This window comes from Cydia fagiglandana, chromosome 3 (genome assembly GCF_963556715.1).
Source record: "Cydia fagiglandana chromosome 3, ilCydFagi1.1, whole genome shotgun sequence".
Lineage (NCBI taxonomy): Eukaryota > Metazoa > Arthropoda > Insecta > Lepidoptera > Tortricidae > Cydia > Cydia fagiglandana.
Genome location: NC_085934.1, coordinates 3,208,849 through 3,232,258, shown reverse-complemented (window position 1 = coordinate 3,232,258; position 23,410 = coordinate 3,208,849). Strand labels below are relative to the sequence as shown.

General features: G+C 39.9%; 2 protein-coding genes across 2 annotated transcripts; one reads left to right on the top strand and one right to left on the bottom strand.

The window, feature by feature from the left end:
* The first annotated feature begins 9,455 nt into the window (after window positions 1–9,455).
* Window positions 9,456–15,140, top strand: LOC134679832 (alpha- and gamma-adaptin-binding protein p34-like). The gene is made up of 4 exons (XM_063538732.1): window positions 9,456–9,671; window positions 10,749–11,034; window positions 11,489–11,611; window positions 11,995–15,140. The coding sequence occupies exons 1-4, from the start codon at window positions 9,477–9,479 to the stop codon at window positions 12,090–12,092; spliced, it is 702 nt and encodes a 233-aa protein (XP_063394802.1). The 5' UTR covers window positions 9,456–9,476; the 3' UTR covers window positions 12,093–15,140.
* A 155-nt stretch (window positions 15,141–15,295) lies between these two features.
* Window positions 15,296–23,159, bottom strand: LOC134679831 (phospholipase ABHD3). The gene is made up of 7 exons (XM_063538731.1): window positions 22,900–23,159; window positions 21,279–21,452; window positions 20,821–21,027; window positions 20,226–20,334; window positions 19,629–19,724; window positions 17,770–18,053; window positions 15,296–16,913 (listed from the first exon to the last, which is right to left on the bottom strand). Exons 1-7 carry the CDS (start codon window positions 23,002–23,004, stop codon window positions 16,650–16,652), a joined length of 1,239 nt encoding a protein of 412 aa, XP_063394801.1. The 5' UTR covers window positions 23,005–23,159; the 3' UTR covers window positions 15,296–16,649.
* Window positions 23,160–23,410: the final 251 nt, after the last annotated feature.

The following is a 23,410-nucleotide window of genomic DNA, read 5'->3' as shown; positions in this document are numbered from 1 at the left end:
ACTATTGTATGTAAGTATAATACAAAAACCGCCCAAATGCGAGTCGCACTCGCGTTCCAAGGGTTCTGTACATTACACAATTTTTAACAATATATTTTTTTAAGAGAAAAGTGAGTAGTCTTTAAAAAACCCGTAGGTATCGGAAAACTAGGTACTTAAGTCCGACTCACGCTTGACTGCACATTTCTAATAGGTTTTCCTGTCATCTATAGGAAGAGAGCTAATATGTGTATTTTTTTCATAATTTTAGACCCAGTAGTTTCGGAGATAAGGGGGGAGGGGGAATGGTCATTTTTTGCGTATTTTCTTAAATAACTTCTAAACTATTTATTTTAAAATTATGAAAAAATATATCTGAGATTCTTACAATGAGCCCCTTCGTTTGATATATATATATATATATATATATATATATATATATATATATATATATATATATATATGACGGAGGCACCACGGGCAGCATGGGTTTGTACACAGGATGGCGGGTGGGCGTAGTATCTCAATGTATTACTTCACAGCTAACTCAGTATGCTACCAGTGCATGAAATAATCTTTCGGACTTGTTAACCATACTAGTGCCTACTAAAATATCTAGTCGCTATTGGGATGTATTTGGATTGCACTCAAATAAAAGGATCGCATAAAATCGTTCAAGTCTTTATTCAAATCAAGCTAGGCCGGCTCCAACCGTACACCTCTGACCCGAGAAGATTTAATTCCTTCTCAATTGGAGAAGGGTATCCCAATATGGGACCGGCAACAAACTCGGCGGGACACATCTTTTCAAAACAACACTTCTTCTCTTCATTTTACAAAGGTAAGCTTCTAATCACACGTAAGAAATCAAAATAACACTTGGAATAAAACACTTAGCTAAATGGTTAAAGAACGTTGGATTCTATAAGCTTTCAGAATAATCCTTCAGGTATAAGCCTTCAAGAACGTGGCGAATTAGGCACGAGGTTGGCTAACGTCCGATCTCTAGCGCGGTCCGATCAAGTCTGATCACGGAGCCTCACCGCTCCCGCCTTTTAAGTCAAGCAGGCACACCTGCTCGACCGGTCCAACAACATAACGACAAAACTACCAACTCGTGCCTACCTTCACCCAAGAGAACCCTCTTGACGTTCCAAAGCCTTCTACCTGTCATTTTAGTTCAACAACACGCCAATAGATGGCGTTACTCTCTACGCAACATTATGAATTTCGTTACAACCCAGTAATACGTAGCCAAACATTGCTAATCGACTTTATACAGGCGTCTTTAACTATGAACTGTAACGCTGCAATACGTCCTTCTGGAGTCACGCTCCGACACGGCCGTCCTGCGGTACACACGTCCTCGTGTGTGGGTGTATGCATTTGCTTCTGAAACAAGATACACAGCACAGTATCATATCGCTCGGTCACTCCTGACCAACAATTTGGGTCTCATTCATCATCGAATAAAATCAATGATCACATTTGATTCTTATTGCTCGGCTAACCTGACCAATTATACGGTCGGGGTAGATAAAACAAAAACAGGGTCACCAAAGACAGTCTTTCAATCAATCTAGATCTAATGATGGCAACAGCAATGGTACAAATGTACTGTGTCTAAATTACACTCGTTAAGTCTATAAAGCTCACAATGACCACCATCATCATGAACTCATGTTCGGACCACCATCCGGTCATCTCGCAATACTACACTCGCAATGACCACCATCATCATGAATGCATGACCGGACCACCATCCGATCATCTAGCAATGCTTCACTCACAAAGACCACCATCATCATGAATGCACGACCGGACCACCATCCGATCGTCTAGCAATGCTACACTCACAATGACCACCATCATCATGAATGCACGACCGGACCACCATCCGATCATCTCGCAATGCTACACTCACAATGACCACCATCATCATGAATGCATGACCGGACCACCATCCGATCGTCTAGCAATGCTACACTCACAATGACCACCATCATCATGAATGCACGACCGGACCACCATCCGATCGTCTAGCAATGCTACACTCACAATGACCACCATCATCATGAATGCACGACCGGACCGCCATCCGATCATCTAGCAATGCTACACTTAGCAACACCAGCCGATGACACAGACCAAACGCACGCCACCACGTGTGGCCGCACAGCAACGGAAAAGAACATAAAAATCTACTTCCGGTGTTTTACGCCTACGTCTACGCTTGGTAAGTGTAATCTGACTGACTGTAACTGAACATTATGAATTGCACGATAACACATTTTAATCATTACAACTACAATAGACAATACCTTCGCTCGGTTATTCTGACCGTGCGCACTTGAGACCTTGTGACAATGTGTATTGAAACTCATAACTCCAAACGATCGCATTTAATCTCTATTCAAATGGTATACCAACTATACCATACACATTAAATTTCAACATCCATTGTCACAAAATTATCTTAAATCAACATCAAATAGCGCCGCACCAACGGCTCATCTTACTTTCGCTTTCTACTTTAGCTTTAAACAAAAACTCGCTCAAGAATTCTAAACAGAAGTAAAACAACTCAAAATAACCCCAACAAAATGTGAACTGCTCACCAGATTGTTCAGGTGTCTAAATCAAAGGTTGTGGTGGTGAAGACCAACCCAAGCACGAAGGCTGATGCTTTCCGCCTTGCAGTTGCCGTTACTGTGGCAGATGGCGAGATGCACGATGTGGTTTATCGTAGCTGGCTCTTACTGAAATCATCATTTGTACGGTATCAGGTTTATCATGTATGCAGGTTATACTCCAAGATTTGTGAAATGCCCTAGTAGCGGACACAAAAGACATGTTACCAATGAATACAGGACTTTAAAAAAACTCAGAATATGATTTAAACTTCAATGAGTGTGTTTTATTTTACTCCATGAACAAACACGTGTTCCTAAAATGAGTAAAAAGGTAAAAGGGCCAATACGAAAAGTGACAGCTAATTAGTTACGTTCGACTGTTATGCTTCGCCATTACACTCAAAATAAAAATCACTAATAAACAATCAGAACGAAACCTGTCCTTTTATTTCCAAATCTCCATCACAGAAGATTCTGCACAGCTGCTTCTGTGTTACAGGCGTGATGGCATCTGTAAGTTGTCTCTGCTCAGGTTGCAGCACACTGTAACATTAATTTTCACATGCGTAGCTCATGTTTTCTAAGTATGCACGATTTGTTATCTATCACGGTATTACGGGCAATTACTTGTCGCAGCTTATTAATTACAAAACGATACAAAGGATGTCATAATTCTTAATAGAACATTTTCTACCAGTTCATTTCTATTTTCATTAAAAATCCATTTTTGAGGGTAGATTCACAAGTGACCGATGAAATAATATCACGTCGTGATAGCCGATAGTTGGTTTTAATTAAGAATATGGATTTCACAACAAAATAACTCAAGATCACTTTGATTTAAATGGATTATAAAAAAACAATTATAAAGAAACGTGGCGATACCAGAGATAACGTCACGTCACGACTGCTCTGTTCGACTGTCTCAATCATAATTCACAATTTCACAATAATTCACATCAAATAACATAATGAACTGCACTCACCTTTCAATTAAGGTTAGACACGTGAGCTTACCATTACCACGTGTCTCGATGTAGGTCACCAAAAACACACCGTAAATACACCGCACTCCCACGTGGCTCTGTTAGCAATACATGAGACTCGGCATCCCACTTCTGATGACGGAGTCAGCAGGGGTGTTTACACAGGATGGCGGGTGGGCGTAGTATCTCAATGTATTACTTCACAGCTAACTCAGTATGCTACCAGTGCATGAAATAATCTTTCGGACTTGTTAACCATACTAGTGCCTACTAAAATATCTAGTCGCTATTGGGATGTATTTGGATTGCACTCAAATAAAAGGATCGCATAAAATCGTTCAAGTCTTTATTCAAATCAAGCTAGGCCGGCTCCAACCGTACACCTCTGACCCGAGAAGATTTAATTCCTTCTCAATTGGAGAAGGGTATCCCAATATGGGACCGGCAACAAACTCGGCGGGACACATCTTTTCAAAACAACACTTCTTCTCTTCATTTTACAAAGGTAAGCTTCTAATCACACGTAAGAAATCAAAATAACACTTGGAATAAAACACTTAGCTAAATGGTTAAAGAACGTTGGATTCTATAAGCTTTCAGAATAATCCTTCAGGTATAAGCCTTCAAGAACGTGGCGAATTAGGCACGAGGTTGGCTAACGTCCGATCTCTAGCGCGGTCCGATCAAGTCTGATCACGGAGCCTCACCGCTCCCGCCTTTTAAGTCAAGCAGGCACACCTGCTCGACCGGTCCAACAACATAACGACAAAACTACCAACTCGTGCCTACCTTCACCCAAGAGAACCCTCTTGACGTTCCAAAGCCTTCTACCTGTCATTTTAGTTCAACAACACGCCAATAGATGGCGTTACTCTCTACGCAACATTATGAATTTCGTTACAACCCAGTAATACGTAGCCAAACATTGCTAATCGACTTTATACAGGCGTCTTTAACTATGAACTGTAACGCTGCAATACGTCCTTCTGGAGTCACGCTCCGACATATATATATATATTTTAATTTATTGAACAATAAGCTAAATAAAGTACATTATTATTACAAGACCCATCGTGGGCAAAACCTTGAGGAGGTTTGTATGCCGATGGGGAGTTCGAGAAAATAACATGACAATATACATATCTATCTTATACTAATTAAAATTCTAACAAAATTCTCTTATATTAATTCATATTCTAATTCTCTTATATGTAAGAATTATTTATTGATAAAAACAAAGAAAGGAATAAACAAACATAATAAAACTTACAAAACTAAAGATAAAAAATTATATTAATTATAACAAGATATAGTTTTTTTTTCTTCTATTTATCATTCATCTCAAAAGTGACCCCTTTATTTGAATTTCTATTATTTACTTTACGTGTATGTCCTTGGGCTAGAGACTTACATGTGTATACCAAATTTCAACTTATTGGTGCAGTAGTTGCGGAGCAAATAGGCTGTGACAGACGGACAGCCAGACACACGAGTGATCCTATAAGGGTTCAGTATTTTTCCTTTTGAGGTACGGAACCCTAAAAATAATGAATTTAATAAATTTTTCACCTTATGCCCATGTGGCGGTAGCGAAACAGCCAAGCCACATATTTTGACTAAGGTGTAGAGTTAGTGAAGTTAGGGCTTGTAGAGTTTGAAGCTTGGCTCGACAAGAGATCTGACAACTTTTTGACAGTGCGAGTCTTATGGTTTCGTCTTAGCAACAAAATTTACATGAAAATGTGTTTGGTGGGATATTTTTTTACAGTAAAAATATTTATTCGTAACAGTAAGTATTATCTTTTAACATAATTTTTACAGTACATCTGGTGCTACATTACGACCGGTGCTATAATAAGCACGTTAAAACACTCCCTTTGACCGTGTTTTAAAATTCGTCACTCGTTGCAAAATATCTATTTTTCGCAATTCTATCGTAAAAGAAAAGAAAACTAACGCAGAGGTTTTACGCATACGAGGGCCGCACTGAAAGTTTTGCGTAACTTTTGAATAAAATCATTTATAACCATAATAATACATTTATTGCTTCTCAAAATGTTTCCCTTTACATTCTATGCACATATTCTCTCGCTCAGACCATTTTTGGAAGCATGAGGCCCAATCACTTGACTGCATGTTTTCGACGTGGTGATGAAACGTAGTAACTGCCTTATCCGGGGTCTTAAATGTCAAACCCCAAATTAAATCCTTAATTTTGGGAAATAGATAGAAGTCACAGGGTGCAATGTCTGGATTATAATCCGTATAAGAGACATTTTCCACGTTTTCGTAATTAAAAAATGTTTTTGCCTTTATTGCGGTATTGGTGGACGCATTATTATGACGCAGGAGGATGCGGCTTCTCGGTCGTCTCTCGCGGTCTTTTTCAATGACTGCGGGCACACAAATGGTAGTGTACTACTCAGTATTTAACGTTCTTTTATTATTTAAAAGTACGGTACAAAAAAGTCGCGTTTAAAAAAAACAGACGATCAAAATGTTTGGCAACGCTTTTGGCTTGTTGAACTTCTATGGGCCTCCTGTCACCTTCGAAAGACCCATTGACTGGACTAATGCCTTTTTTCCGGATCGTAGCAGTAAATCCAGATTTCATCTCCTCTAACGATGTTATATACAGCATTTGAACTTTCTTGCTTGTACTTACGCAGCATTTCTCGGCACCAGTCAAAAAGTACCTGTTTTTGGACTGAAGTTAATTCGTGAGGAATCCAAAGACAACAAGGCTTCCCGACTTTTAAATATTCTTGTAAAATCTTTTGTATTTGTCTCATACCTATCCCTAATTGTCCTCAAATTTCGTCATAGGTGATTCGTGGGTTTTCTTCAATGAGTCGTCTCACAGTAGCCACGTTTCCTTGAATGATCGCCGTGGACGGTCGACCTTCACGAAAATCATTATCTAGAATAATACTGTCTCTACTAAATTCACCATACCAACGCCTCACGATGCTCAGATGTGGTGCTTCAATCCCAAAAGCATTTTGAAGGCAAGCACTACACTCTTGCGGAGTAAGCGAACTTTTAAAATCATAACAAAATCATAGCTCTAAAAATATTTTCGCGTTAAAGCCACGTTCAACGCACTGACTTACTTTGACAAGCCATTAAAAACAAAAGACGATAGATTTGTCGCCAACATTTGTCACATTCCATAATCAAAAGCCTGTATTTTTTTTAAATATACAATTCATAATTTAAATGTTTACCAGTGGCCAGTAGTGCAAAACATTCAGTGTGGCCTACGTAGTAGGAGAGAGGAGGAGTTTGTTAAGAACTATAGACAATAGAAGAGGAAGGATGCTTGGGCACCTGATACGACACGACGAATTTATCAAAAATATCATAGAAGGGAAAGTTGAAGCAAACAGGAAGAGGGGAAGACCAAGGAGAGCGTACATGGATCAAATAAAGGAAAAGATCAAAGTCGTGTCGTATCGGGCTGTCAAAGAGAAGGCGGAGGACCGCCAAACATGGAATTTGCTCCACCGACAAGAGTCATACTCTTAAATATATGATGATGATCGTAAATATCTACCTATGTATTAACAAAAAAAAGTCACTTGTAATTAGTTACTGCCTTTAAAAAGTATAAGTGCCTCAATGTTATTAGACTTTTTGATTCTTTAAAACGTCTTTAGGTCAATAAAGCAAGTGAAAAATTATTAGAGTTAGACCAAGAAAAGTCTGCAGCAATTTTGACAGCCCACGCAGTGCAAGTGTTATTTATAAGTCATAATTTCATAGAAGTTTCTTCAAATCGACCTTATTAATAAGAGAATTAAGAGATTAAAAATATTGAAAATTATCTTAAAATATTTTAATCTAATATTTCATCTCATACGTTCAATAAGGCCCGGGACTAGACCTTTTTACCTGCACTGACAGTGGGCCTTCTTAGCAACAAGTACAAATTCAGAATAATTGGGAATAATAGGGAGCAACTGCTATTTTTGAATGCTGGGCCTTGTTACCCGCCGGGCCTCATATGCCTGCACCTCGTCTACCTTATTTATTTGTTTTACAAGGGGAAAAGTTGTTGATTAACCGCTCGTGCTAATATTGATACCCAAACAAGCGAAACATTTTTTTTTATTAAATAGGAGGCAAACGAGCAGACGGATCATCTGGTGGTTAGCGATTACCGCCGCCCATGGACACCCGCAACACCAGAAGGGTTGCAAGCGCGTTGCCGACCTTTAAGATGGGGGTCTTTGAAGGTTTGAAGGTCGTATCGGACAGTTCATTCCACAGTTTGGCTGTTCGAGGCATTCACAAATTCAAACATTCTAAAATTGAACCACGAGCGTAGTTAGTGGTTCGTAAAGTTGAACCTTGAGCGTAGTGAAGGTTTCAAGGGACGAAGGTTAAATAAAATTTTCACCACATCAGCTCGTAAAGGCCCTCTTGATTGTTCGTAACGGATAAGAAAAGTGGCATTTAATTGGATGCAAATTTTGAGTTGTTACCGTAGGTAAATTGGATCAGTTGGTTGGTAATATTGACTTTAAAATGATAAATATTGAATAACGTCAGTTTGAAATTGATTTTATGATAAAGTAAATATTATCGGAGATGATCGCTCTTAAAAAATATATGTCGCTAGTCATTTTTTTTTTTTTATTATTATTATGAATGGGCTTACTCATGGCCACAGACTAGCCGAGGCGTAGACGTGGCCTACGATGGAGCGAGCTCGCCCAGAAGGTGCCTGTTCACTCTTGATTTGATACGTAATTATAACCACAAAGTACATTTATAACCTAAAAGCGCCAAATTACGCAAAATTATATTGAAATGACACCTGTGTATTGAATTTGAAGAATACTTTAACAAGGGTAGTTATCTGTATGACAATGCACCTAAAATAATTTTCATATGTATCTATTATTTCTGTACTTAACACGATAACGAATTCTACGTAAACGAAACCGCGGGCAATCCCTAGTATATATAGAAATAAATAAGGGAAGGTAAGTTTCCATTAGTGTACTGTGTAAAATAACTATTTACCATTGATAATAATTTTATAAACGCTTTGCGTATTTTTAAGGGCACCGCGCTAACCGCTAGCCCGCGACCGTCGATCGCTGCCTCCTGCCACGGCGCACAGCGCGGCGCGCGCAAACGCCGCGCGTTTGAAATGTAACTTAATATAAGCTCGGAATGCATACTTACGTATCAGTATTTAGTGTCGCCGTGATTTTATATTTCTAATCTTTTGTGTGAGAAGTAAGATCTTTATTATGACCGTGTAATATTAACTCTACAAACTTTAATTCAATATTGGCTATACTGCTTAACGAGAAATCAATATCTAGACAAGCACATTGTCTACATTTCTAACTTTTTACATGTATACTAAGTTGATAGATAATATCGTAATTTTGCAATATCAGCTACTCTAATTCTGTATTTTCATAATAATTCCTGTTTTTACGTTCACCAGAAAGCAGCTGTTCCAGATTTCTAAAAACCGAATAGTGTGAATAAATTAAAGTGTTATTGAATATGTTAAAGTTTTTTGTAACTTTAATTTTATATTTACATAGTTATTTAGCAAAAATTAAAAATTTAAATATGGCCGAACGCTCCACCTAAAATTTTCTAACTTTTTACATGAATGTTATTTAACATGCTTACAATAACATATCAAAAAAGAAAAAACTTTAATGTTATCAAAACCCATTTTTGTTCCACCGCTGGTCTATAATATCAGGTAACCAAAAGAAAATACTTAATGGTAGGTCCCGTGTTGCAAAACCAAACTCCCCAGACACCGGCCCCAATTTTTTTTTACAATATCTTAGTTTTTGGGTCCACCAAAAGCAGATAAATTTTCGACTATTTTTCAGAGTTGATGCATGATGGCACCGAGCCTCAATGCAACGGCGTGTCACACGACAGCGACGAGGAACAGGATTCGGCGCCCGTATGGCACCTTACTAACAAATACTACAGTGCATCAGTGCGTTTGCGGGCCCTGGCCGACAGTTGTGAACCAGATCCTGGGGATGATGTGCAGGCACATATTATATACCTTACTGAGGATGAGGTTAGTTGATTAATTTATTTATTTTGCAGCTAACAGTTTGGTATAACAGCTTACTTCACCTGTATGTACAGTTGATGTCCAAAATATATTTACACTTTTGCACCTTACTCCTTTGCAGTGAGGCAAAGAATGTAAACATATCTTTGACATAGACTGTACCTTTTTTATTTTTTTAATCTGTATATATTTTTTATTTTTAAAAGTTTTGTCACAGTGACGATGTCACCCCCATAATGAGATCAAACAGTAATAAAGTAGTAGTATTACCAAACACCTGTTTTCCTTTGTATGAAAATAGTACTTAGTAAGTTTCCGGCCTAAAGTTTAATCATCATCATCATCATCTCAGCTATAAGACGTCCACTGCTGAACATAGGCCTCCCCCTTTGGGGGGTGAACACTAAAGTTTAATATGCTGCTACAAATAATTGAAAAAGCTCTGAATGTCAAAGGATTGACTTTTCGGTTTTGAAATTCAAACTTCAACATTAATTCAGCAAATAGGCCACAAGGCCACTTTTACACTTCAGCATTGAATTTACATATAAGCAAAAATAATAATAATACATTAAAAAATATTATAAAGATCTAGTTTAGATTCATCACTGTAGATCCTGTAGTTATTGAAATAAGGATTTGTATAAAACTTGATTGTAATACTCTTGTTTCTGGGCATTAGCACCTTTCATGGTCTCTCTAGTTTCATGTGACAACAATGATATTTGTTTTTACAAGTTGTGAATTAAATTGAAGGCCAACCAGGCCATGACATTTTTTAAATTACCCTAATTTATACAACTACCACAGTTCTAAAGATAAGACTATTCTACTTATTTTAATAATGTATTTACCCAGACACAGTTTTGTTCTTATTACAGATGTCTCCAAATGGTTTGACCTATTTAGATAAAACAAAGCAAAGTCATTGTATAAAGTTTGCTATGGATTTTAAACTTAAAATTTTGTAGCACGCACTTCATCTAACACTATAAATTGCAACCAAACTTAAGGGATTGCTTCCACAAATTTTCTCATTAAGAAAAACAACTTTCTAACAAGAAAATATTTTTTCATCAGTGTTCAGACGACACCGCTTGCGTGCGTCGCGCGGCAGCCGCACGAGCGTCGCGCAACGCCGTCCGCCTCGTCGCCGCACGAATAGACCACGAACCACCCGCCCTAGCGACATGGGCGCGAAGTTCTCACTACGAACTAGTGCCACTACTAGCGCCACCTGTCGAACAAGATGAGGATTTCCCTGAGGCGATAGGAGTAGCGCGTTTGCGTGAGGCGCTCCATGCGCACGCGTGGCCGGGGATGCGCCGCGCTGGCGCCGTCAGAGCACCGGCACCTGACTTGAACGGTAAGATTAAGTTTCGGAGAGCCTAGATCTCCATTTCTCCATCAACAGTGCTGAGCTGTTGTATAGTGCTTCAAAATGGAGACCCAACCTCTAAGTTGCTAGTGATAAAAATACGTGACTTAAAACGGAAATAGTTATTTACGATACAAGTGCGGAAAAAGAGGAAATTCGAAACGAGTGTCGATAAATTAAAACACGACCGAAGGGAGTTTTTTTAAATCGACACGAGTTGCGAATTACCTATTCAAACGTGTATCGTACAACGTTTTACAGTACATATGGCCCTTTAAACTTTTGACATCGCACGAAAAGTGCTGTTTTAAGCACTAGTGCGGGAAAATAGGACCATATGTACTGTAAATAAGGTTTATCTATTTAGATGTGTTTGTAATCTGTGGCTGATCACGATCTATAGATAATTTATTCTCAATACCTTATAACAAACAATTTACAGATGACTCATCGTCAGACTCCTCGTCGTGGGGTTCGTGGATGGGTGCGGACGAGGCGGGCGCAGTGGAACGCGCTGAACAGTTTGCTGACGCGCTAGCCATGCTGCCCGCAAGACGCGCTGAAGGTGACTTTTTGACATGCCTTTCACATTCATTCCTTTCAAATGTTCTGAGTGTTGTCAACGGTCATAGGCATAGCAAGATCAGGAATAAACACTTACACTTTTGAACAGTTAGGGTCTCCCCAGATATATCGACGCGCATTCGGCAAAGCGAAAAAGCCATCGACGAGTCGGCAGGCGCCGGTCGATGTGAGACGAGCCGACCGACGTTTCTATTGCGCAGACAAATCTTTTTCCTACCGGCTTTTACCGAATGCGCGTCGATATATCTGGGGAGACCCATTTTTCCATCCACTTTCAGGACTCTACATTTAATGAGCCATCACACCACATTTATCATTTGACACCACAATAAACTTTTTAAATTATTATATTAATTGTTTTAGGTGACGACGACGCTGCTCGGAGGTTACACGCAGAACAACTGGTGGTTGCTTTCTGTCGCGCGTTGGGGCACGACTTGAACTTAGATGGGGACTTATAGAAACTCTCAAGACAAAGATATTGCTTCTACCAGGCGTGTGTCACTCCGCGATTTCGTCGCTTTGCTACAGGTGGCTAAAAGTACATCCGTTCGGCCCCAATTTTGGGGTTTGCCATAAGCGGTGCGTGGCGCTGTCGCCACCTAGCGGCCATATCTGTGCTGATCGTAACAGACGCGTTTTGTTAGAGAGTGAGTCTTCTGTACTTAGTACTATTATGTATTCTGTGCCTCTACTGAGCTACGAGACCTAGCTGTATGTGGCAAATACTCAGTTGTTATTAGAGATGCAACAGATAGTTGTTTGGCCGGATACCGGACGTTTGTCCTAAACATAGGCCGAATATTCGGTATCCACCAACCAAGTGTCACAAGGAGGGGGGGGGGGGGGGGTCTAAAAACCTAGAAATTCGTGTGATGTAATTAATGGATGACCCCATACATCTCGCTCGCATTAATATGCGAGTACGAGCGAGATGCATAGAAAGTAACGCTCGCGCTAGCGTATTTGTCAGTGTTAAACTGGTGGTAGCCATACAGAAGTTAACGCAAATCAGTTTGTGTACTTATTGTTAGATATATGTATGCTCAACCAGGCTTGGCTCACTCGGCATTTCGTCGCTTTGCTACAGGTAGCTAAACGTACATCCGTTTCACACCAATTTTCGTGGCTAGCCATAAGCCGCGCGTGGCGCTGTCGCCACCTAGCGGCCATATCTGTCCTGATCGTAACAGACGTTTGTTAGATTAGTCTTCTGTATCTAGTACTATTATTTATTCTGTGACTCAACTAAGGCGAGATAATAAAACGCTCGAATTCGTGTTGTATGCGTATATTTGTAAAAAACGATACAAACGCAGATATGTGCGACGCTCGGGTGAGGCGGGTTCGCGTGGATATAATGTACACAAAAAAAGAGTTTGCAATTTTTTTGCTTGTAGAAATGATGAATAATTTTGTAACATGTATTCGAATTTATGATGACTAAGCGGAACCATTACTTTTTTTATACAAAATAAATAAATGAAATACGATTACTTATCTTAAGACCCCATTCGCACGAGAGCTTTTTCAACGCGCGTTAAAATACCGCTTGAATCTGTCCGCACTCTAAATTCGATTTAACGACCAACGCTTAAAGCTGAAAATCCAACAACTCTTGATTAAAAGCGCCACCACTGTCGTGTGAATAAATGCACATGTATCCATTTGTGTCATCCATACGCTTTTTTAACGCGCGTTGTAAAAGCGCCCGTGGGAATGTGGCCTAATACTTAGAGACTTCATCAATTTGTAAAAACAATGTAAAAATATGTCAATAACCTAGTAACATCCAATGTGCAATGCAATGTACACTGCATTTCAATAAGTAGCATTTCTTTTGTCTTATCATCTAAATTCATCCCAATTTACTGTACAACAAGGTTCAAATTAAAAATACGAACATTTTGTATGGTGAGCCTTAAGAGCTCTTTGTAAGGAACTTTTATATAATCTACGATTATACAAGGTGTATCCGTATCGGCGCAAACCCGCACACTCGAGCGCTATATCATTATTAATAAGCCTCCCTAACTTTATTGTGATGTTAATGTATAATTTTAATAATGTAAATACAATAAAAACTTAACCTTACACTACTCCAAATATAACTGTTTCAATTGCAAAAACAACTTTAATCTCGTCGTTTGATCGCTCCGCTAATAAGGCTGTGGACTGGACGCAAGCGGCCAACCAAATGTATGAACGGCCTTGATTTGCCGCTCACCGCTTGCGTCCAGTCCTCGGCCTAACAATAACAATTATAAATTCATTTGATCCATGTAACACAACAATAACATCACCCGTTATATATTTATAAATATATAATAATTGAACATTAAATTTGTAAATATAAGCTTGTCAGGTGATTTTAGGAACTAATGTTAAAATATACGAAATGCATAAATTGACAATCTTAGCTTTTTTGCTTTTCCATATCTTAACCCCATACACAGACCTACTAAAATTAAAAAGGTACAATCAACCTCATCGATATTATTTCTTACACACTTTTTATTAAATGTAGGTATATAAGCATTTAGCATTTAAAAAAAAAACCTGCGTACTCATAGCCTGAACGGGACTTGAATGCGTAACCTTTCGGTCTTTGAATTTCCAAAATCATGTGGCACTTGTCCGACAGTAGACGATCAGCGAGTTTTTCTAGCATTTCTATAAAATCATTATTTTTACGGTCAACACGGGTTCTATATTCTGAATCTGGACTCACATAAAGTCCAAAAATGCTAAGCATATATAATAAAAATATATATTTTTATAAAAATAAATAACAGATATCAAAAATAAATAGAAACAATTTGTTTTTAAAACTGCGATATCACAGAATAATAAACGTTTATTTACAACTTCTATCAGTCCAGTCTAGAGTTGTGCTGTTTTCGAGAACGGTCTCCGTTGACTATGGGAAATATTCTCGAGCGAACTTTCCCAATACAAACGAACAACGTTCTCGAGAACGGCACAACTCTAGTCCAGTCTACACACACGCGTTTCTTTACGCTACTCGCTTTCTCTCCGCCGGTCAGACCACAGCCTACAACAGCGTCCTGTGTATGGGTGTTGCACAAATATTTAACAGGCCACACAATTCATAACAAAGATACATTGACTGTGTAAACTCTAAAATAAATGTGTGCCTTGATTTTGACAGATAGATGGCGCTATACAGCTCCGTATATTATGCGGTAACTCTGATTGTCAAAAGTTGACGTTTGACAAGTCAGTGACCAAAAACATATGGCGCAGAACGGCTGTCAATCTAGAGGGCACGTTTTTATATTAAGGCCAGTCCAGACGGTAAAGACAAATTGATGATTTGGTCAAAATTAAATTGGCGTCAATCTCATATAGCGTACACGTACAAAATTTAATCCACCATTTTAGATTTATGATGAGTCCAGCGCTCGAAATTATAAAAAACGCCTCTAAACGCGTACAGCGTTGAAAATTGGCATCTCCTGATTTGATCGTTTACAAATTTCACAATCTAATGGCTCCTCTACACGATGGGCCAGCGCCGGCCACTCCAAGGGACGCAGCCATGCGGTAGAATGAGATAGCAGGATCACTTGCTCCCTCTAACGCATGGCTGCGTACCTTGGAGCGGCCGGCGCTGGCCCATCGTGTAGAGGAGCCATTACAATCAAATCAAATGGAATCGGCGAGCCAATTTCATTCTTGCGTCCACACCACACCATTAAATTGTCAACTTAAGTAAATTGTACTAAAAATTGTCCCGTCTGAACGACCACTTAGATTTTATCTCTATTACAATCAATAACCCTTTGGTTAATAATAAATAACTATGTGGTACTTCAGAAAATTTAAAGATTTGAAGGAATCTAATGCGTGCTGATATTGACGTTTCGTCAGTCTAGTAAGCCACTAAATTTAGCACCGGTTTTAAAACTTTAGCTCACAACACGGTCGTTGTATATATTAATTAATTAGTATAATATTCAATTGATATTTTTATAAGTGTCGCAACGAGAGTTGATGGAAATGGATTGGGAACAAAAATACAAAAAAAAATGTATAGACTACAGAATTGATAGTATATTGAACTTTTTCACTAGATCTTGACTTTGTATACTTAGGTATGTTTGCTATTGATGATATTGTGATTTATGATAATTTAGCTATGACAGCATTTATTTTTTGTGGCATATGTCCTTAAATTTTACATGTATATCTAATTATAATTACAAACTGATCTTCAGGCAAAGCAAAAGACGCCTACTTAAAATATTACTTAGAATGATGCCTAGTTAAATTAAATATCGATAACTTTATAGATAGCCCACGCAGTGCAAGTGCTATTTTAAATGTCAAACTTCTATGAAATTATGACGTTATAAATACCACTTGCACTGCGGTGGCTATCAAAATCACTGCAGACTTTTCTTGGTCTAACATTATACATGTTATAATACATGACGCGCTGTGTTCAACTCTCGTTGCAACTGTAACTACGAAGCGTTTCCGAGGGACGCTACAAGCCGGGTGATCCCGCCGCGGCAAAAAATATCACATGTCGAGCGAAGGCACTTCAGAGCGTAGCTCGTCGGACGAAGCGTAAGGCCGGGCCACGGCATCAGCGACAGCGACGAGCGGAGAATATCGCTCATCGCTCCCGCTTGGCGTAATGTCGTGGCCCGGCTATAAGGCACGAGGGAGCGGTTTACTGAAATATTTTCTGCTCTAGAACTATTATTAATATTAAAGCATTCTAGTTTAGAGTTTAAAGATTTGATCGGGACCTATGACTACATAAATATTTAGTTTATTATCCTCAAACTTATTTGGTATGTTTCAGTTTTAAAATTTGTGCAGCATTCGGACATTTTAGAACAGCTTTCGATGTACCTATTTGTAAAATATTGGATATTCTGAGATCTGAATATTACAAGATACAGTAAATATATTTTAGAAAACCGTTCCACGCCTAAAAAACCGAAGCGCCCTTTGTACTTAATACTGTCAAAATACCTCTACAGTCAGCAGGTTACCTTTCCCTCCAGCTCTTCCTGCTTGCCTGTTTCAATCTTTTCAGTCTGCGTTTGTACCTTAGGGGGAGTGTGGAGCAAGTCGGGGTTGCGGAGTAAAGCGGAGAAGTACTGCACGGCGACGCGCGCCATGTACTGGTCCTGCCGCGCCGGCCACCAGCCCTCCAGGAACCCGATGTGGCCCCCGCGCGCGGGCACCGCTAGGGCTACGGACTTGGACGCGGCGACTTCGGCTAGCGGGAGGACTTCGAGCGGCTGGAATAAAAAAAAATGTTTCGACTAACTATATTTCAACACTTTGTAAACTGTATTATTAACAGGTTAAGGTAACCGCTTACAATAAGATGAAATGTATGCTTATTTGCCACGAACGTGGCAAAAAATATATTGTAGCAACCATTGTCAATATCCAAATTTAACTTTGCAAAGAGTTATTGAGAGAAATTTGTGTCTTGAATTTGAAGTTCTGTACGGATATGATGGTCGTTCTTGTCTACGTGACAGAGTGATAAAACGGTGTCCGTCACTTTCTAACCCACGGTGTTAAACAGTGACAGTTATTTTATCACGTGGATAAAGATGGATAAATCTATCCATAATACGCCACCTGTACGGATATGATGGTCGCTCTTTGTCTACGTGACAGCATGATAAAACGGTATCCGTCACTTTCTATCTCACGGTGTTAAAAAGTTATTTTATCACGTGGATAAACATGGATAAACCCATCCATAATACGCTGGCTTATCAAAAGTTGACATTGACAATTCAGTTACCACAAAACATTATGGCCACTAAGAGACTTAGAAGTATTGGAGTCCCTCCATAAAAAAAAGGGTTCCTATTCTAAACCTAGGATAGGTTCACACCCCTAAGTCAAATATGGTAACTTTAAAGTCACATATAAGCGCGGGGCATTGACCACCCGCTTGAGGCCACTTGCACCATCCCACTAACCCGGGGTTAAGCGGTTAAACCGTTAACCTAGTGTCAAATTTTGGAAACCATGGCAACTCAGAGCTTAACCGGTTAACACCGGGTCAGTGGAATAGTGCAAGTGGGCCTTATAAAAAAAATGAAAGATATGATGTAAGTATGCAGGGTACCATACCTGAAAAGGATCATCAGCAGCGCATAAACACAGCAGCGGCACCCTAACAGCTCCTAATTTATCCGTGAGCGTGGCCGCGCGATAGTACGCCTCGACGCTCCCGAATCCAAAATGGCGGGTCGTGAACGCCGCGTCGAACGCCCGGACCGATGTGGCGTTCTCCACCCGGGCGTGCTCGTCGGAGCCGGCGGTTACTAGGGCGTGGGAGCAAACGGTGCGGCGCAGGTTGCGGGCCATGTGCCGGGATAGGAGGGCGTTCAGGCCGCGCTCCATGCATTCTGAGCCTGTCAAGAAAAGTTTTCTGTGAGATGTGAAGTCATGTGAAGGTGATAGATATTTGAGACACATCGTAATCTAGACGTATCGTAAGTACCTATCGTTAAAGAGCTTAACAATAGCGTCAATACACTACCTCCAGTTTCATCATTGGCAATCACGACCAAGCTTGACTCTACAGGTTGGAAAGAACTATGGCCGCTGGGGGGGTTATAAAATTTTATTGTGTTAACACATTCAGTGCCAGCGCGAGCTACGCGCTACGAGCGTAGCCGATAACACGGGAAAATTCGTATGTACCGAAAAGCGCCTAAGTTGAGAGAACCCGCCTGGGTCGCTGGCAGTGAATGTGTTAAGGCTCACACAGATACAGACGCACACACGTGCACAGACGTTGCAAAAAAATGCATGCGGTTTGAGATAATTGCTATGTAGGTGCAACGAATTTGATCGATCGACCAAATGCCGCAATGTATTGCAAATTGAATGAAATTAGCGAGGGATTGCATTCTCCAGTCAGTGTCATTTTGTTTTCAATAAGATCAATAGGTACCCTTCAATTAAAGGTATCTAGGAAACAAGCCTTAGGTAGTAAAAGTTTTCAATTAAATTTATTTGTGCTAAAGAATTTTTTTTTTTTGGACCCGGGTATGTCTTTAAACTGCGTCCATCAGGACCCGGGTATGTCCTTAAACCACGTCCAAGACCACCGGTGGACGGGCAGCAGCGTCCCTCAAATTCGGTGTAGGTACTCGACTGCGATCGCCAACCCGCCTGCCAAGCGTGGCGATTATGGCATTCACCCCCCAAAAGGGGGAGCCCTATGTTCAGCAGTGGACGTCTTATGGCTGAGATGATGATCATGATGATGAAAGAATGTTTTATAGAAGACGAAAACGGCTTCCTAATTTAACGGTTAAGTTTCCCGCCTAGAGATTTATTTCCACTCTGTATTAAGTACATAGGTATTTTAAAATCCGAAGCACATAGTAACATCGCACACAAAGCGACATTAAACAAGCGTTTTTATACGCTTGATAATAGATACAATCGTGTTGACATACCTATTCAATTTTCCGCATGGATACCGGTGTCCTTGATTATACTTATTTCACAATGTAGGGGTCACTAAAAGACATTACGTCACGTCAAAACACACGTACGTTATACTTACATACTTAAACATTTATTTATGAGCTCATTCTTTCCAAATTTATCGAATAATTTAAATTCATTATATGCATTACCTCGCTATAGGTACTGCTCGTATCAAAGAACTTACCTGCGTGCACCCTTATCTTCCGCTGCGGCCAAGTACTGGCCTAGTATTAGTCCTTCCAAGGACACGCCAACAGCTAAGACTGGCGCGTCACCGCTCGGACACGGTTTCTCCATACAAGTGACTAACTTCGCTCAACATCAAGCGGTGAAGACACAACTAGTGCCATGTGTATTCTCGCCTGTTCACCAGCCGCGGCCAAGTACTGTGAACTGTCCTATTAATAAGTCCTTTCAAGGACACGCCGACGGCTAATACTGGTGCGTCACCGCTCGGACACGGCTTCTACATATAAGTCACTAACCTCGCTCAACGTCAAGCGGTGAAGACACAACCAACGCCGCGTGTACTCTAGCTTGATCGCCCGCTGCGGCCAGGTACTGTCCCAGTATAAGTCTACCTAAGGACACGCCGACGGCTAATACTGGCGCGTCTCCATTCGGACACGGCTTTTACATACAAGGGACTGACCTCGCTCAACATCAAGCGGTGAAGACACAACCAAGGCTGCGTGTACTCTAGCTTGATCGCCAGCTGCGGCCAGGTACTGTCCCAGTATAAGTCTACCTAAGGACACGCCGACGGCTAATACTGGCGCGTCTCCATTCGGACACGGCTTTTACATACAAGGGACTGACCTCGCTCAACATCAAGCGGTGAAGACACAACCAAGGCTGCGTGTACTCTAGCTTGATCGCCAGCTGCGGCCAGGTACTGTCCCAGTATAAGTCTACCTAAGGACACGCCGACGGCTAATACTGGCGCGTCTCCATTCGGACACGGCTTTTACATACAAGGGACTGACCTCGCTCAACATCAAGCGGTGAAGACACAACCAAGGCTGCGTGTACTCTAGCTTGGTCGCCCGCCGCGGCCAAGTACTGTCCCAGTATAAGTCCACCCAAGGACACGCCGACTGCTAATACTGGTGCATCACCGGCCCGTTCGGACACGGCTTCCACGACCTCGGCCAAGTCTTCGTGGCTCACGGCGCAGTAGAGGCGCGGCGTCTGAAAAAAAACCATTGGTACCTAGGGCATACTGAAAATTCCTGGACTGGCCACTTTAAAAAAAATAAGTCGTCTCATATATCAGAATCCACAAATGTTCAGTATGGCAGTATGGCCCACGTATAGCTTTATGTATGTTTACGAGTTTGTAGAGATGCGTCCAGATCTTGAGAAAGGGTCGATGTTCACGAGAACAACGGTTCGCGAATGGCATGCTAACTGCGCATTCATCAGATTTGAGTGCACCATTAGATGTTATAGGTACACGGTAGTACTGTTCCTGAACGCTAGTTACACCTACAATTTCATTATCCCTGCAGTTGTGTAGTCCTGCAAGGACTACCTAATGCAGCTTTCGTAAAGGGCCATTTCTATAGATCGGATTATCGGACCTTTCGGATGCCGCCGGGGAAAACTGAGTAGATATTGTAGTAGTAGATACCGAAAGTTGTGTAGTATTGTGTTGTAAGTTGTGGTGTGACTTACCGTGAGTTTGATCCCTCCAAGTCCCCTATAATGGAACACGACGGCCTGCGCACCGAGCTGTCTCGCGGCGGCGCACAGCGCGCGCACATAGTCCGCCTGCGAGCCGCCCGTTAGACCCGGCAGTACGAGTAATACTGGCGCCCCCGGACCCGCTGAGTTTTCTAGCCAGTCTAGGGCTACCTGCCCGCCGTCTGCTAGCCGTAAGACCTGGAACAAATGGGCAGATAGAACACAGGTTCACCGCTGTCACGGATAATAAAAGTATAGGTACTCTGTCATCTCAACTTTGTCAGTAAACAAGTAAATTTCAAACACAAAAAAAGCTGATAGTGTAAAAATTGCAATTGTCATTTAAAATGAAATATTATTTAAACGGGTTTATTTATTAAAAATAAATAAATAAATCTGTTTAAAAAAATAACTTTAACATGTAATGTATATGTTATATTTACACATACCTCACGCCGGTAACGCGCGTGTGGCAGTAACAAGGAACGCAGTATGGACCCGAGGACAGTCTGCAAGCGCGCCTCCACGCACCAAGGGGTCGGCCAGTACGGTGTTTGTAGTAGCGGCACATCTCGCTCGAGAAGGGACCGTAGAGCTCCCGGGCCACATACTAGTAATGGCCTCTGCAAAAAATATGTGTCCATCAATTTTTTAATCTTAACTGTGTCTTTTTTTACTGGCTGCACTAGTATTGCTTAATGATTGCATTAAAATTTGGAAATAAGATTTTAATTTTAATTTAAGTATTGAAATGGATTATGTGATACTTGGTATTAAAAAAATCATATCTTATACATTTAAACGAGCCATATATACGTACTACCAATAATACCTATATATATATTTCAGGGATCTAGTAAATGGCTCGAACAATTTGATCAAATTTGCTATATGGAGGTTTTTGGGAGCGAAAAATCAATCTAGCTAGGTGTTATCTCCGAGCAAAGTTCGGTCTCCCAGATATTACATATATCTTATTATCTATTACACATTTACGTACAACTTGTTTTTTTTTTTTGTTTTTTTTTTTATTATGAATGGGCTTACTCATGGCCACAGACTAGCCGAGGCATAGACGTGGCCTACGATGGAGCGAGCTCGCCCAAAACACAGTGTTACACAGTGTTACAGGAAAAACTTCAATTTCCTCATTCATACAACTCATTCATACCAATCAGCTGTACAAACACTGACACATGTCATTGGCTATTATTAGAGATTAAGTCAATGCTGTAGGTTTGTTGGTAATAAAATATAGGTATAGTATACATTCATTTCTCAACAGAAACATTATGAGAAAATAAGAATTAACTTCCTTATTCATAAAACTTTACGGGCCTGATTTAGTTATGCTTTATCTCTTTCTTAGAAATACATAAGTCAAAATGACAAATAAGGACAAATGATTAGCTAATTGAGTTTTGTAGAGCATTTATGAATAAGTGGGTAAATGAATAAATTGTCCTGGTGGAATGTATGTGCTATTATTAATCACGTTTTTCCTATAATCATGATAATTAGTAATTGTATTTTTATACTTTATTGTGTTTTAATAATAAATAAGTCTCTAATCCGCATAAGGCTAGTACAGAGATATGGTTTTAAATCTTATTTGATTTAATTTGCCTTAAAATATGTCACACTAAAATAAAATGTATGTAGTACCAAATACAAAAAAATTTAGGAAACATTAATACTTTTTCCTTGTTACTTCCTAATTTGGAGTTTTCTCAGTATGCTAAAGGCAAGGAAAAGGCGAATTTAGTTCTAAAAAATGCTATATACAATTTTCAGTCTAGAATGTTCAAGAACAATCTTTTCCTTTTTTATTACTAATATCTATAGTATGTTCCGATAACTGAATAATATATGCCCTGCACTGGAAAGCGTGGGTGGCAATGGAGCGCTAACCACTGAAAATGTAACAGTACTTTAAAAGTACTTGTGAACTTTTATTGCAATATGAAACTAATAAGAAAGTACCTATACTTCAAGTGTTAACGTTCAATCGATACCAGCGGGACGCTTTGTAAGGCGAGGGCTTAACACTATTAAGATAATGGATTTTACCTTGACTACTTCCACTAGATAATAGGTTATGTACAATACAGATAATGACAGGCCCACCAGCAACTCCTTCCGCGCTTCTAGCATGTACATAAACATTCCCAACATCCTGCCGGTAAACACAACTTTAAAAACAAAAATACAAAATAAAAAACAACACAACGTTAGTTATTCATGTGAATAACTATTCTAAATACTGATAAGTTCGAGTGAATCACTCATATCACTGCACCCAGTGATACGAAACACTGCGGAACTGTCAAACTGTCACTGTCATGTGCGATGAAGCGTCAAAACTGTCAAAAAATAGAATACTTCATAGATCATGTTCGAGCCATATTTAAAAACTCGTCCGTAAAAATTAAGAACAATTTATATATAAAAAAATACTTTTCGTATGAAAATAAAGCTGAGTATTAGTGATATTTTTATGAAATAAGCAATCAATTTATTCAAGTTACCAAATTTCTTAGAATACAACTACTTTCTACGTGTAAACTTGACATTATTCATG